Below are 15,897 nucleotides of genomic sequence, written 5' to 3'. Positions count from 1 at the left end.
AAAATTATAATAAGTGTTGCAATGTTATTTTCTGCTAACTCTAACATCTGTGTTACTTTTGGATGAATTTTTATTCATTTGTCTTCTATTTAGTGGTCATATTTTCCTACTTTCCATACCTGGTCATTTTTATTAGATGCCAGACATTGTAAATATTATTTTGTTGGATGCTGGCTATGTTTGCATTTCTTAAATACTCTTTAACTTTATTTTGGAACACAGTTAAGTTACTTGGAAGCAGTTTGATTGTTTCAGGTCTTGCTTCTCACATTGGTTCGGCAGACACAGGGGAGTGAGCTGTCTCTGGCTAATTAGTCCTTACACTGAGTCAAGACTATTCTGAGCATCTGCCTAATGCACCATGAATTATGAGGCCTTCCCGTCTGGTTGGGATGCACAGGCACTACTCCCGGTCCTGTGTGAGCACCAGTCACCCATCTTCCTAATTCTTTGAGGCTGTTCTTGCCCAGCTTCAGAGAGTCTCCTCTCGTGCATGTGGTGGTCAGTACTCAACCGAATACTCAAAGGGGCCCCTCGTACAGATCTGTGAAGTTCTCTTTCTCTGTCCCTCTCTCTTCTCTCGTGCGCTGCTCTGGGAACTCTACCCATTTTGTTCTCCCCTGTCTCCTCCATTTAGGGAATCCATTTGTTTCCACCTGGGTTCCCCTCTGGGTTCTGTGGCCTGGAAACCCTGGAGCTTGGGACAACTGTAAAGCTTATCGTGGGCCGTTGCCCTTGGATGTCCTGTGTCCAGTGTTTTGAAAACTAATTGGTTCATATGTTTCACCCATTTTTGTTTGTTTCTGGAGGGAGGGTCAACTTCATCCCTATTATTCCATCTTGGCTGGAAGCAGAGGTCCTTCATGTCCTCTTAAAATATAAATATTTGCGTGATTGTAATTAGAGTATATGTATCATTTCATGGTCAAATAAACATTATAGCTCAGACAGACAGTTTCCATATTTCTAACTGCTTTTCATAATTGCCACTTTAGTAGCTGCAAAATATTCCACAGTGAGCCAAATTTATTTGAGAGCCATTTATACATGAAAGAATGATTTATGTTGTACCTCTTTCCAAAAAAGGATTTCAGATGGCTTAGTGACAAAAATGCCTACCAAATAAGAGTGATATATTCTGAATTAAAAGGAAGAAAACAAGGTTGAGAAAAGCTGAGGAAGTAATAATGCCAGCTATGATAATATCTGCTCTAATTGAAAGTAAAATTGGGCTTTGGGTGTTCTGGCAGCCAAATGTGCCAATAGTGATTCGTTCTATTATTTTTATTATCAAAAGGAAAAGGAGACTTAAGGGGAACTAACCATTATTGAATGCCTATTATTTGCAATTTAGCAAAAGGTATAATAATATTTGATTTGATGTTCACCTCACCCTGGGTCACTTACCCTGGGTCACAGAGCAAATGACAGAATAGACATTCTGATTTCCAAGAGTAAAATAGGCCAGCAGGGAGTCTGAGAAGCGAATGCAGTCCACAGGCTACCTCAGAAGGGAGAGACATTTTCCTTGTAGTAAATTCCAGGAGAAATTTCTCACATGGGGCAATTTATACAGGCAGGAGTGAGTGATCCAATGATGGGTGTCTTCACAACAGCTTCATATTAAATGCAAAAGAAGGTTTTAATGACTGGTTTTGTGTTTGTTTGTTTGTTTGTTTGTTTGTTTTTGTAATGGCTTTTGTTGGGTGTGACATTGAACTGTCCTTGAACTGAGGAACTCTTGTTAGGAGCTACACTGAAAGGAATTATGTTGCTTTCTTGGGAGGTAGATTAGCCAAGATTGGAAAGTAGTTACTTAGAGGGAAGGATGGCCATCCCTCATACCTTCTTCCTTCTGTGATTTTGATTCTCTTGGACAAGGTTTTAAAAAGAAGTAGAGAGCTCATATCTCCCAGGCTTATTTTTTGTTTTTGCATGCGGGTCCGTTTTACACTAATTAACTCCTCTTCCTCCCCAACTGCTCCATAACCCTTCACACTTTGGTTTCTGAGTTCGTGACTCTGCTAAAAGCTCAAGGCGTCTTTGTAGAACTACCATTGTCACTGGAATTCTGGGGCTCCCTCTTTGCCTGACCCCTCCGTCTCTGTGCAGTGCTCCTTTTTCTGCATGCTCCCAGCGTGCTACCCACCCACCCCACAATGCTGTGCTTGCCCTTTCTCCTGAACATTTTTGCATCTCCATGGGTGCCCCGTGTAATGTTATTGAGCAGCTTCTGCTTTCTGAGCTTGATGCTCTGAGCTATATGAGTACACAGAGAGGGACGGTACTTATTTTTGACATCAGGCTGCTCGCTCTCTAATAGGGGGATGCTAAAGTGAATAACTGTCATAAAAAGCAGGCAGAAAAATAAACAGTACATTAAAATTGTGCAAACAAAGAAAATAGGAATGCCCAAATGGAAAAATCAGGAAATATTTCATGGAGGATTATGACATTGAAAGTGATGTAAACATATACTCTTTGACCAGACTCAGTTTATGAACCTCTTGGATTTTCTGGCTCCCCCATGGCCCCTGGGGTTTAGGTTTTGGTGGGGAGTCCAAGTGCTGCCACTGTCATTCTAACTCCTGGCACTGCCAGCCGTCCCAGCCTCCTCCAGGTGTGGACCAGGCTTTGGGACAGTTTCCATAACATGAACTAAGGAAGAAACGTCAGCAGCTCCAGTGCCCAGGTCCTATCTGACTCCCCACAAAGGCTGTGGCATCTCCCTTTGTTCTTGAGCTCAGATGCCATGCCCTTCCATTCGCGGTTACCTAGAGGAGCTGGTAAGGTCGCTCTGAAGCGAGTGGGAGTTCATGCCCTCTGGAGTCAGTTGGACCAACAAGAGTAGCTGATGGGCAGCAACAGGCTCCTCTCCTGGATGGTCCATCCCAAGGAATGAAATTCCAGGCCTGTCTGGCAGCCCTCCCTCACGACTGCGCATGTGTGCTGTGAGCAGGTAACCGCCTTGTACCCACGCGCATCCCTTCCCTGCTTCTGCTTCCCAGCTCCTTCTGTCTTGCGGCACCTCCCAGTAATGTCTTCACAGGAGAGCTCTGCCACAGGCTCTGTTGCCTAGGGAATCTGGACAAAGATTCGGGGTAAGGCTTTCTAAGCAGGTTACAGAGCGGGAGGCAGGGGTGCGGAGGCCTAATGACAGTGGTTGACACATCCCCTGTCAGGCCTACCTCTACCTGAGAGTGTCTGGGACGTCTCCACACTGGGTGCTGCTCTGTGGGGCACAGCCTCCTTCCGTCCACATATACTAGTTGCAGTAGCACCAGTATTAACTTTTTCCCTTATGCTTTCTGTATTTTCCAAGCACATAGTCCATGGAGAATTACGAAACAGAAGTTATAAAAAAAGACATTCTGCTTTTCCCTCAAGTTCCATCTCAAGAACTACCATGGTTCTTGAAGCCAGAAGTAAACTCTCCCTGCTCTGGGCAGCCAAGACGATTTGTTTTTTAAGTCACTTTATAGTACTTGTCACATAGTGTCTTGAATCATAAATGATTTTGGGGTATCGCTGCATCGTCTGGATAAAAACGCTCATGAAGGCAGAGACTGTGATTTAGCATCTTCTCCAAAGCTTACCGTGCAGTACTACACACAGTAGGCACCCGGCAAATATACTTGAATACTAGAGCCCTATTTGCAAGGTTAAGGCAATGCTACAGATGTGTTCTTTAAATAATAATAATAATTATTATTATTTTAAATTCTTTTGTGAAACCCACCAGCAAGTCCAGAATGTTCTGATAACTCAGTGCCAGGTCACCCATGTGACTTAGATCATGCTATGAGTCTCCAAGCACCTGATAGTAGGGAGTGATTCTCAGCGTTCCCTGAGGTCAAGGGCGTTAGATTCCAATCAGACACCTGGAACAGAGAGGTTCAACCCTATTGGGCCACCATAGGATAAACAGTGAGAGGGGAATCTTTTCATTCAATTAATAAACATTTTTCAGCACTTGCTTTGTGCCGAGTACTGTGATGGTCAAATAAATGCTTTTCAAAGTATATATAGGGGTAACAGCTATACTTGTCCATAGAAACATTTAAAGGTTATTCATTTCTTCTTCCTAGTTTCTGCTTAGAAATTTCGTTTCTGTGTTCCTACATTTCACATTGTCCAGTTAATTTCAAAGAATTTTTGGAGTCATGACAGCAGGTGAGTGAAGGAAGAAATCTGTAAAGAACATGAAAAAATGTTACCAGAGGTATTAGTAATGGCTATTTTTAGTTGAATAAGTGGATTCCATAAAAAGATAGAAGCTTGTCAGTGCCCATAAAAAAGATGCTTTAATTTTCTTAAATCTTTGACTCTGGGAAGCCTTTTGAGCCACTCACTAAGTAACAAGACTGGGCAGATTTCCTGTTTTGTTTTTTGTGTTTTTTGTCCTTCCATTGACATCTTCCAAGGAAAATGCTGCATAATATAATTTTCCAGGCTAATTTGCCTGTTTTGTCTTAAGCAGTGTCCCTTGCTACAAATTGGCCTCCCGTGCCTCCCTGAGCCAGAAAGGCTCCTTCAAAATTCCTCACAGGCAGCCTGGTGGAGAGATGGGAGGGAAAGAAGGGCGGGAGGGAGGGCGGGAGGAAGCGAGGAGAGAGGTAGAGGGTGTCTGTATTCAGTATACATGTGGTGCAGGCAGGGAGATCTGAGCGCTCACAGAACAGGCAGTGTAATTACATGTTCCTCGGAAGTACGTTAGCCCCACCGGGCACTCAGCTTGCCAGTCCACTGGGGGAGGAAAAGTAGATTTGGGGATGGTGGAAAGGTCAGTTCATAACTGACTTCCTTCTCAGTTATGATGAGGGCATTTGCTGATCTCCAGTGACCGCCTGGTGCTGGTGGTCAGGCTGGGCTCCCCAGCTCCCAGAGACTTGATTTTGCAAAAGGGACACACCTTTCTGCAGGAAAGAAGACACTGACCAGATTGCAAGCGGTAGGTTGTGACATGCAGCGTGTTTATGCAGCAGAATTGCTGAGAGATGCAGAGAAGGGGGGCTGGGGTGCTGTTCGGGCTGGTTGATTTATCTGCAATAGGGAACATTTTATTTTAATTATCAGTTAAAAGAAGAGTTGCTGCCTAGGCTAAGGGATCAGTTAAAAATTCTGTGTTCTGAGCTTTGATATTTGTGGTTGATGTGGTTTCTGTGCTTGTGCAGCTTTAGCGTAGAAGCTAGGCAGGGCTCACCTTTAAATAACCTGCAGCTTCCTATTTTCCTTCTTTTTTTTTTTTTTTTTTTCCCTCCCTAAGCCCAGTTCCCACCCCTTCTTCCCAACATCCCCCTGACCTTCTCCCCCACCCCATGTGAAATGTGGCCTGTCTTCCTCTTGAGCTTTTTGCACCCTGAGTCTGGATTTCTGGCTGCTTTTCTGCAGGTGTTTGTGGATGCTTTGCAGCCAGCCAGGGCCCAGGCGGACTGACCATACAGGAGCGTGTGTGCATGGGAATCAGAGACCATGGCCGTGCAGCTGGTGCCGGACTCTGCGCTCAGCCTGCTGATGGTGAGTGCTCCGGGAGGGGGGGGGCAGGCAGCGCCCAGCTCCAGCCTCTCCGCATCACACCCGCCTGTGGTCTGCTGCTGCTGCCATAGCTGCAGACATGTTAAAAATCGCTCTGTTTTATTCTGCAGGCTCTTTAGAAATGATTTCTTGAGTACAGAGTATCAGCCATGACAAAGCACTCCCAGGGAAAGGGAGCATTAGATTTGCCATTTTAGAAACTTGTTGCTTAATGCTATTTTGAGAGATGTGCTTGCAAACAGGTGCTAAGAGCTCCTGGAAATACATTCCCACCAACGCCGCCCCCTGGCTCTCAGCATCCTTCCTCTTACCCCCTCCCCCCTATGCCTTTTGCTTCTAAATCGGGGTAATCCTGTTTGTTTGGTGGTTTTTTTTCTAAGAGATATATATATATATATATATATATATATATATATATATATATATATATATATATATATATATATATCTTCTCATGGCAACTGTGGAAATTTTTGCCCCTGGGGCAATTGAATAGGATTTCTTTCTATGCGCCCACATATCTGCTCCGATTTTCCTGTAGAAGCAGCCGAGGTGGTTGTGGTGGCCTTTTGTGACACTGGAGCTGGAGGAAGCTCATCTCCCAACTGCCATTGCTAGGGATACCCTGGCAGGCCTTGTCCAGGCACTTGTCCATGTGTGGGCCACTGGCCTGCTGTAAACCGCTCTGTGATCTCCATCGTATTGCTCTTGGCATAGCTAAGCAACCACGGACAGTAGTATCGCCTTGTTTTAAACTGGTTGACTTTTTGCTTGACACTAGGTTCGGTTTGCTTTTGCTGTCATGTTGCTCCTCCCTCCTTCTCAGCAGCAGCCCATGTGCCAGGGTAATGCGGATGGAAGTAGCCCCTGCCAGCTTGGTGTGGGAATGTTTCTCACAGTTGCACAGGAGACGTCACGAACAAAGCATAAGTGCTTTTGCTGTGTATATTGATCTATGTTTTCTGACTGAGAAGGGAAAATGCAGCTTTGCGAGGCCTCATGAGTTCATTAAGTTCACTTGGAAGTGAAATAAGGGGGGAGCCTCCTCCCCTGGTGGCCAGTCCCATCGAGTTAAGAGAGACAGATATCTTGGTTCTTTATTACCCCAAGTGTCATGTAGGCTACAGAGGCGTTTGAAATGCCTGAGGTCTCATGGGCCTCTGCTGACTTCCGATTGCATTGGGGAAGGATTGGAATGAAGGTTGTTTTCTGGAGAAATTACCCTTTACTCATCTAATTCTATTGCTATCACTAATTCTACTGCCTGATGATATTTTATCCTCATGGTCTACCTGTGGTCACATAAGTGGATGCAAAGGCTCTGAGCATTTGTGACAGGGGCAGGCACTGAAGTGGCAGTATCCCTGAGGACCAGGAGACCCCAGGGTTCTATGCAAAAAAATACAAGTGCATGCGCTCACATGTGTGTGCGCACATGCATACTGTCTAACACTGTTAAAGGGAAATAAATCCTGCATGATGTTCATATAGAGAAGAAATGTGTTCTTGAAAAATCGTTCCTGGGAGAGCTGGGCCTTATCGCCTCCAGATTTCTGAGCACTCAGGTGTGTGTGTGTCGGTTTCACTTGTGCCTTCAGGACAAATCCTTGGTACCCAGACAGCATCTCAGCTCAGGATCCTGGTCCAGCTGCTCCTGTCCCCCCCCCCCCCCCCCCGCCACCACCGTGCGCGCGTGCGCGCGCGCACACACACACACACACACACACACACACTCCTGGGCCTCCCAAGTATTAGGGTCGCTGTACTGGGGGTCGTCTCTGCAGCTCAGACTTTATCCTCCATCGTCGGCAGCCTCTGCCCTCAGATCTCTCACTAGTGCTCACGTCCTGCCCGGATTAAAGGATTGTGTGCAGGTCTCTGTGGGAAGTCCGGGAAATAGCTCTTGACACTGCGATGGACCGTTAGATTAAAGAACCCCAGAGCACCGTGTGCAATTGGAGTCAATGCACGTTTTCTGCTTCACTACTGATTCTGGGGGATTTTGCCCTGTAGACGTCATTGCTTTTCCATTTTTAGGAGTAAACCCGAACGGAATTGCCTCCCTGACCTATTGCATGATGAGTCTCAAAGTTTATAGGCGAGTCAAGGAGGAAAGAAAGAAGAAAGAGAGGCCATTTAGCAGAGTTGCTTTGGCTGTGAGTTCAAGAAGGAAGGCGTCAACATTATTATTTATTAGCTAATCAATCAGCCAATTGGATCTCAGTACTTATGGACTGCGGCCAACTGAGGGAACTAGCAAAGTGTAAGAGCAAGAGCGGGAGGGACCTTGTAAACACCCCGTCTGAGGGGAGGTCGATATCAGGTGGCCTGATTGCAATTTTGATTCTGTGCCATAGACTCACTGGGCTTCAGGGAACCAGGGGAAAGCATTTGGCCGTGCCCCTTGCTTTTGATAAAGATGTACCATAAGTTACATTCAGTGTAGACGGTAATGATCCAGGGCAGAGTGTGTTTATTTGGTTCTGGAAAGGGCAGAGTCTGGAGTTAGAGACTGTGTGCTCTCTTCCCAGCTTGGCCACTCACTGGGTCATCCTGGGCGTGTCGCTTCCTCTCTCTGTGCCTTAGTTGTTTGCTAAGGCAGGGATCATACTCACCACTAGGGTCCCTTTCAGCTCTGTTAAACACCATTTAAGACCTCTAGGAATGGTGTTTAGAACAGAGCTCCTTGACAGGCAACTCTGACACTTTATTCAGCATTGTCTTATTTGCCTCCTCACACATGACCAGTGTCGCTTTTAGATGTTGGGATTTGTTCCCATCCATATGGCTTTTATGCCAGGGCAAGTATGTTTCAAATTATTTGCAGGAATGCATGCTCATTAGGGTTCATTCACACTGCTGTCAGGAGTCCTACCCCATGGGAGCCTGATTTATTCTGTGAGACAAGAGCAGATAACCTCTGAGAAGTACCTGAGGTGACTCTCCAAGCGGGTGCTGGGTGTGGGCATCTGGGAAGGGTCCTGCCTTGTGAGCACAGTCTGACTGTCTGGAGGTAGGAGCGTTTCACTGACGCTTTCAATGCAGAGTTAGCACAGGGGCTAACGAGTGTCTGTTCAGGATGGAGCCCCTTAAGCAGGGAGGAAAGGTGGAGTCGGAGAGAGGACAGGTGCCCAAGGCAGATATAGCCTCATAAGCCATGGAAAAGCCCATCTTTGCAGAAATACTGGCTGCGAGGAAAGCTATTGCTGTGTTCACCGCACTGTTGGGAGTCTTCGGCCTGATGTGACTAATTGTGGAGCAGGAAGCTCTTAGCTGTGTGCCATTTGCTGAAGTCACATGTGTTGGGGACCGCTGCAAGGCCTAGAATGTACTAGAGCCAGGGATTCGGTCATCATTTCTATGACAGGATATGGGCGCATAACCAAAGGGCTGCAGAAGTGGCATTATGGCATTTTGGCTCTTAAACTCTGATGAAAGCTCAGATAGCTGCATTAAAATCGTTTTTAATGTAAGTGAGCTGGCTAGGTTATAATGCAAATTAGTCTTTTCTGCAAAGTGTCATTATGTACTTTATCTCATCCAATCCCTTCAAAAACCATACTTTTTGGACAAAAAGAAACATTGATAATCAGAATTTGGGAACCTGTCAATGGTCGGTCACACAACTGAAATTGATGCTGCAAAGTCTCAAAACTGAGGTCCTCAGACTTTTAAGTCAGTGCTTTCTCTGAAACCATCATCAAAGCTTGAGAACTTGAGTACCAGGATCTTCTAACACTTGGGATCAGTGCCGCAAAAGGCCCTCACCTCTGAGCCATTTTGCATTTTCCACATTTCTACGCAGGTAATGCTGTCTTCCTGTTTATCGTTATTCTTTTCCATGTTGAAATGTAAAATCAAAAAGTGATACCAGAAGTCTGGCTCAAGACATCTGTTTTGACTCTTATACCCATAAAAGACTTGCCACGTTTTCAAGGTTTTATTCTCTTGGACTCTGTTTCTAAGAAATTGCCAAGAGTCATGTTTTACAATAGAAAAATAAATATGTACAAACTTTAATTCATAAATTAGAGATATTAGTGGGTGATTATTCCCAATGAATGAAGGGTATAAATTTGATTATCCTGAAGATTCTTTCCATTCCAAAAATTTGACTTCAGATTTCTGGGTTTCTCTTGCTCTCTTGTTTTCCCAAGTCATTGTTTAGTACTGTTGAAAATTTCCCCTGGCTACCTTACTCTCTGCCATCACAGTCCCTAAATTCCCAGGGTTATGAAACTAACATAAAGGTATATTGAAATGTAACAACACATTGGGTCAAACAAGCTTAAGGTAAGAATGCTTAGAAGTTTGTGTGTTTCCAGAAAATGTGTTCATTTTTTTCCTGACCATACTTTATGTTAAAATCTAAGTGGCATATTAAAAGTTGCCAACTCCTTGTTTTTTGTTTTTTTTTTTTAAATTAAATTTATTGGGTGACATTGTTTAGTAAAATTATATATGTTTCAAATGTACAATTCTATAATACATCATCTGTATATTGCATTGTGTGTTCACCACCCAGAGTCAGTTCTCCTTCCATCACCATATATTTGACCCCCTTCACTCTCTTCTGCTCCTCTCCTCCCTTACTCTCTGGTCACCACTAAACTGTTGTCTGTGTTTATGAGTTTTTGTTGGTTGGTTGGTTGGTCTTGTTCATTTGATGCTTTCAGTTTTATATCCCACATATGAGTGAAGTCATATGGTTCTTGACTTTTTCTGTCTGACTTATTTCACTTAGCGTTAATCTCAAGTTCCATCCATGTTGTTACACAGCATTTCGTCTTTTCTTACGGCAGAATACTAGTCTACTCCTTCTTAAACCACGCAAGAACCCATTTCCCTTTCTCATTGATGATGTTTGAATACTGCCTGATGTAAGACTTGCCTTTGGTACAACTTTGATCACCCAATTCAAAAATTCATATGTGATAGAAGAAAGTACGACACAGCCAAAGATTAAAGGTTAATGATGAAAAATTAATTTTGCCAGAACCTTTTTAATACTATCAACAGAGGAGGTGTATTTAAGGGGTTTTTCTTTTTCACAGATACTTCCTATTTAAGTCCCTGAATTGAAAAAGAATATAACATTTGGATGAAATTTGTTTTGGGATTTTCTTGAGTAAATCAGCTTTCTGGTCTATTTTGAAGAGATTCCAATTTATAACCTGCTATCCTATAACTTTACCTCTTTCATTTTATTTTCTTTCATGTAGATTCTTCTTTCCTCAGCCATTTTTCTCATTTGGACATTTTTTTCTTTTTAATTAACAAAAAAAATATGTGTTAAGTGTCTACTCCGTACAAGAAGGATACAAGCCAGTTGCTGGCTTTAGAGAACTGACCCTCTAATTGGAGAGACAAGATAGAGACACGTGCAGACTGTAATAACAAGGAAGTGACAGAACAACTTCAGAGAGTCATGTCGGAACTAAAATAAGACAACGTGTAACCCATCACCACGGGAGCCCTGGGTGCTCTGAATTCAAAGGCCCTGGATGCACTGCTTGTCAGCATGGAGAAACTGGTTCTTTAGGTAGCATGTGGAGAGATGGATGAGTTAAGAGAGTCGATTTGAAGTGAGGAGAGTCGTTGAATTACAATAGAGTTTGGACTGTGTTTGGGAGATGGGAAATCCACTGGTTTGGACAGAGTTCCTGTAGGTGACAAAGGGCGACATGCTCAGAAAGGCAGGTTGGAGGTGTGACCGAGGTCCTAGTTCTATCACTGTACCCTAATTTTTCACTACATTGGACCTTTGACAGGTCTCTAATCAGAATTTCTGATGGCACCTGTGGATTTTCTCCAGCTCCCAGCTGGTAAAAGGCGTAGGATAGAATCAAGTTCTGTCTTGAGGAGTCTTGCTCTTGCAATGATAATAATAATCCTTCTGTTTTTCAAAATGCTTTTGCACTTATTGTCAAACCAGACATTCTCTCCAAGGCAAGCGGGACAGGTATGACATCTTTCTTTTACACAATGAAGCCGAGACCCAGAAAAGTGAAATGGCTTGCTCAAGATGGCTCGGTTAATTAGTGGTGAAATTGAGATGCTACCAGGTTTCTGTGACAGTTAGCTCGTAAGTTTGAAAATGTGATATTAATGACCGTGATGGAAGTGTAGAGAATGATAATGATGTAGCAATACAGGGTGTAGCCATCTCTAAAGCACTGTATGGAGAGTGAGGCCATGGGCCCTGGGCCCTGCATATTCACATCCACAGGTGGGACTGGCTTATTATCATTTATCTTTGTGGTTTATTTCAAGTAGGATAATTGTCAAAAAGTCTATGGGGACTGTGTCACGGTTACCTCTAAGTCAGTAGCTAAAATCCTTCTTTAGCTGAATTATCCACCTTCTAAACTTTTCTAATACTTTTCTAATGGGGGTATATGAAATCGTGATATTAACAATTTTTGTAGTTTGTGTTTAATGTACACACAGATTCGTCTGTCTCAAGGTGAAGTTTGAAATCAATGTTAGTCACCTCTCTCAGATCATTTTTTTTTTTGCTTTGCTAAGTGTATTGGCATTTCATTTTATATAAATCTGTGTCTCTGGTTGTAAGTGACAAAGACCTACTGAAACTAACATTAGGGAAATGTATTGACGTAACCGGGAAGTCCAGGACCAAGAAATGAAATAGCTCCAGGACAAGTTGCATCAAGGTCTTTAGGTGCAAAGGTCGCTGTTTCTCTGCTTCTCCCCATGTCTTCATTCTACTTTGCTCTGTGCTGATTTTCAGCTCTGGCAGATTCTTCCCCCCTCAGCAGCTCCCCATTTGTCCTTTGACTCAGTGAACCCACGTAAATGAGCAGGACTTTCCTTGCAAGATCATCTCTTACTGTCTGTTTGGCCCTGTTGGATAATAGGTTTGTCCCAGGCTCATCACTGGGTCCAGGGATGGGTTCCCTGACCAGAGAAGTTGGCTTCTATGTCTAGACCTGTGGGGCGGAAGGAGGTGGGTCAACTGGCCGGTCACTCCACCTGAGTCACACAGAGTGGGAAGGGTAGGTGCCAAAAGGAAAATAATTCTTTTACCAGAAGAGGGGAAGGGATGTAGAAAGACAAGAACAAGAGCCTTTGCCTCTTACACGTGTAACATTATAGGGCTTCTACAGAACTAGTCAGGGAAATAAAGCATCAGTGAACCCTAAATCATAGGTTCAGCTTCCCTCAAAATAAATATAAATGGAAAACCCCAATAGTTTATATCATTTATGCTAAGTTGAACAAGCCTCCCCATCTATAAAGTGGGAAAACAATAGCTACCACATACATTTGGCATAATTAGTAACATGTGCGTGTGAAGTACTTAGCACGTTCCTAAATACAGTAAGTATTAGCATTTGCTTGTTTTATCTAAAATGATATGAAATGACCATCGGACTGAACTCATTTCACCGGACTCCTGAAGGAGCCACAGTCAATCTAAAAGAAAAAGTTGCCCAGTACTCTCTTTATCTGCATCCCAGTATACGGACAATCACTGACCATCTTTGGACAACTAGCCAGTAGTTTTAGAAAAACAGATGCTTATGGGGTCAGGCAAACCATTCCAGTCACGAGCACATTCAAATTGTTATTCCTGTCTTGAATAGGTAACTAAATTTTCTTACCCTTCGAGGGGAAATGACTAAAATATGAGCTGCAATATGTTCTCTCTGGCAAGTGCAGGATGCGTGCCATCCAGTTCTGCTACCCATGATTGCCTGGCTATTAGTGCATCTCTGCTAACAATTAATTGTACGCTGCTTTGCAAAGTTTAATAGTGGTTTGGAGAGCATATGTTACTGGTGCAGGTAGCATTTTCTCATTGAATTCTGTGCCAAAGTATGAAGTCTAATGGAACATACGGTATTTAGCCCAATCGTAATCAAGGTTCTGGAAACATGCTTGACTCAGGCTATGTGGTACATACCAAGTAAGGAGACTGAATTCCAGTGTCAAAGTAACACTGGCCTGGGACTCATGTTGCATAGTAACGACTGCACTCTATGACTCTGGATATTGAAATCTTCGTCCTGCAGTCTAGACCTGGAGATGCAATTTCCTGAGCCAGAGATCCAATTCCTCTCCCCAAGCAACGTCATGCGCGCCCATGGTTTCAACTGTCGTCTGTACAGTAAAGACTTGCTAATCGTGTCTGGGGCTCAGCGCCTGATGACTGCCCATCCAAAGGCTGATCAGCTGTAGCCTCCTGCTTATACCATGGGTACCTCAAACCCAATTCACCCCAAAGGGAATTTACCATCTTCTTCCTGGTCAACGGGTCTTACCTTCACTGGTGGTAACACCATTTTCCCTGTCATCCCAGGATTCACCTTTTTTTTTTTTTTTTTTTAATTCAACTTTTTTATTTTGGGATAATTATAGATCCTGTGCAACTTCAAGGAAAAGTATATAGACAGATGCCACGTACACTTTTCCCAGTTTCCCCCAAATGGTAACATCTTACATAAAGCAAGTGCAATATACGATGTAAACCAGTATGTTGACATCCACACAGTTGAGATACAGAACAATTCCATCACCACAGGGATCCTTCTGTTTCCTTTTTATAGTCACACCCATTCCCAGGATTCACCTTTGATGCCCTCCTCTTCCTATCCACCTTGTCCAGTGACCCCTGGTCCTGTTCCTTCTGCTTCCTCCTTTTCTTTCGAATCTGGCCCCTCCTCCCCTTGCGTTGCCACCACCTTAATTCAAGTCTATCATCGCTCACACCTGGGCTCTCTGCAGAGCCACTGACCTGCTTTTCTGCTTCTCATGCCTTCTCACAATGTTTGCTCTCCATAAATCTTCCAGAGTGATATTTATAAAACGAAGATCTACTTTCTTGGCCCGACATCCTCTGATCATACCTGATTATGCACGAGATAAGGCTCAAACTTTTCATGTACCATGTTGGCCACTTCAAGCTCTGGCCTCTGCCACCTGCTCAGCCACATGTCCCCTGTTCCATCCACCACACCTAAAAATTCATACAATAGTGGTGTTGACTGGGTCCTCCCCCGCAAATGCCATGCGGCTTAAGCTTGTGCCCTGTTGGATGTGTTCTTTGTATACACATTTTAAGAAAAGAAAACTATTAAAATTGTAATACTCAATATATACTGATAACAAAAGATGAATACAAGTCACGTTTGACTTCTGCAGTTACAAGAGGTGCTCAGAGTGGTTCCCATCAGCGTCCAGACACTTCTTATGATGGTGAACTACTGCTTGAGCAACGTTGAGTAAAGTGTCCACTTGTATACATTTTTTTGGCACCTTCTGTATCTATGTAAAATAAATATATGTATATATATTCTATTATTTCATGTATTGATAACACTGCTATATGATATTTGGCTTTGGTACCCGTTTTCCTTAATAGAATTTGAGCACATCAAAAGTATAGCGTATTTGTCACCCAGTCCTTCAACAAATATTTATTGAGCACCTACTATCTTCCAAATACTGTATTAATGTGAGGGAGGCAGTATTGAATGAGACAGACAAGGCTTTGCTGTCCTTGAGCTCATGTTCTCCTGGGGAGAGAGAAAAAATACATATATTGAAAATAGAGCTATCAGGGGGTGATAAGCACTCTATCAGAAATTAAAACCGATGATGGGAAGACAATATTGGGTGACAGCTTTGTCATGGGTGATCCAGGAAACCTTCTCTGAGGAAGTGAGATTTCAGCTGGAGGGTGACTGGCAAGAAGTAAACAATGGTGGAAAGTTATGAGCGGGGCATTCCAACCAGAGCAAAGGCTGAAGGGCAGGAAGGAGGTTAGCAGGCCTCAGCACCTTGCACTGTGCTCAGTAGGCTGGTCAGTTAAAGTGGGGATTGATGGCTTCTGGCAGCCCAGCACTGGACCAGGCTCTTGCAGGAATTGGGGGTGAATAGAACATGTGGTCCATGCCCCGGAGCTTACATCTCAGTAGAGAAATAAAATTACAGAAACACCACGTGGGAGGAAGTGACCCCACATTAAAGGGTGTCAGCGTGTGGGAAGGCATTCAGAGGAGTGGTAGGGGAGGGACAGGGAGGTGTGACCTAAAGATCTAGTTAAGACAGAGTCTGAAAGAAAAGGCCATCAAGCCATTTTGAAGGGTGCGTTTGTGCTTTTTCCAGTTTTATTGAGATATAATTGACATGTAACATTGTGTAAGTTTGAGGCGTAAAATGTGTTGATTTAATACTTGAATATATTGCAAAATGACAGTGACACCTGAGTGTTAGCCAACACCTCCATCCCCTCACACATTTACCACTTCTGTTTTTGTGGTGAGAACATCTACAATCTACTCTCTCAGCAATTTTCAAGTATGTAATACATTATTGTTCATTGTAGTCACCACGCTT

The 15,897-nt window shown here is 43.6% G+C and overlaps 1 protein-coding gene across 2 annotated transcripts in view; it reads left to right on the top strand.

Moving 5' to 3' along the window:
• The first annotated feature begins 4,640 nt into the window (after nucleotides 1–4,640).
• The window catches only part of FRMD4A (FERM domain containing 4A), a 565,607-nt gene continuing 554,350 nt past the window's right edge, over nucleotides 4,641–15,897 (top strand). Inside the window, exons 1-2 of one of the 2 annotated variants that reach the window (XM_019738286.3) lie at nucleotides 4,641–4,951; nucleotides 5,392–5,517. In XM_019738286.3, the coding sequence (XP_019593845.1) occupies nucleotides 5,473–5,517 (45 nt within the window). In that variant the 5' untranslated portion in view covers nucleotides 4,641–4,951; nucleotides 5,392–5,472. The remainder of the gene's footprint in view (nucleotides 4,952–5,391; nucleotides 5,518–15,897) is intronic. The other variant, XM_019738288.3, reaches the window with a different exon arrangement.

This window comes from Rhinolophus sinicus, chromosome 1, assembly GCF_057876585.1.
Source record: "Rhinolophus sinicus isolate RSI-liver-muscle chromosome 1, RSI-T2T, whole genome shotgun sequence".
Taxonomy (NCBI): domain Eukaryota; kingdom Metazoa; phylum Chordata; class Mammalia; order Chiroptera; family Rhinolophidae; genus Rhinolophus; species Rhinolophus sinicus.
Note: the sequence above shows the minus strand (reverse complement) of the source record. Positions and strands in the feature narration are given on the sequence as shown.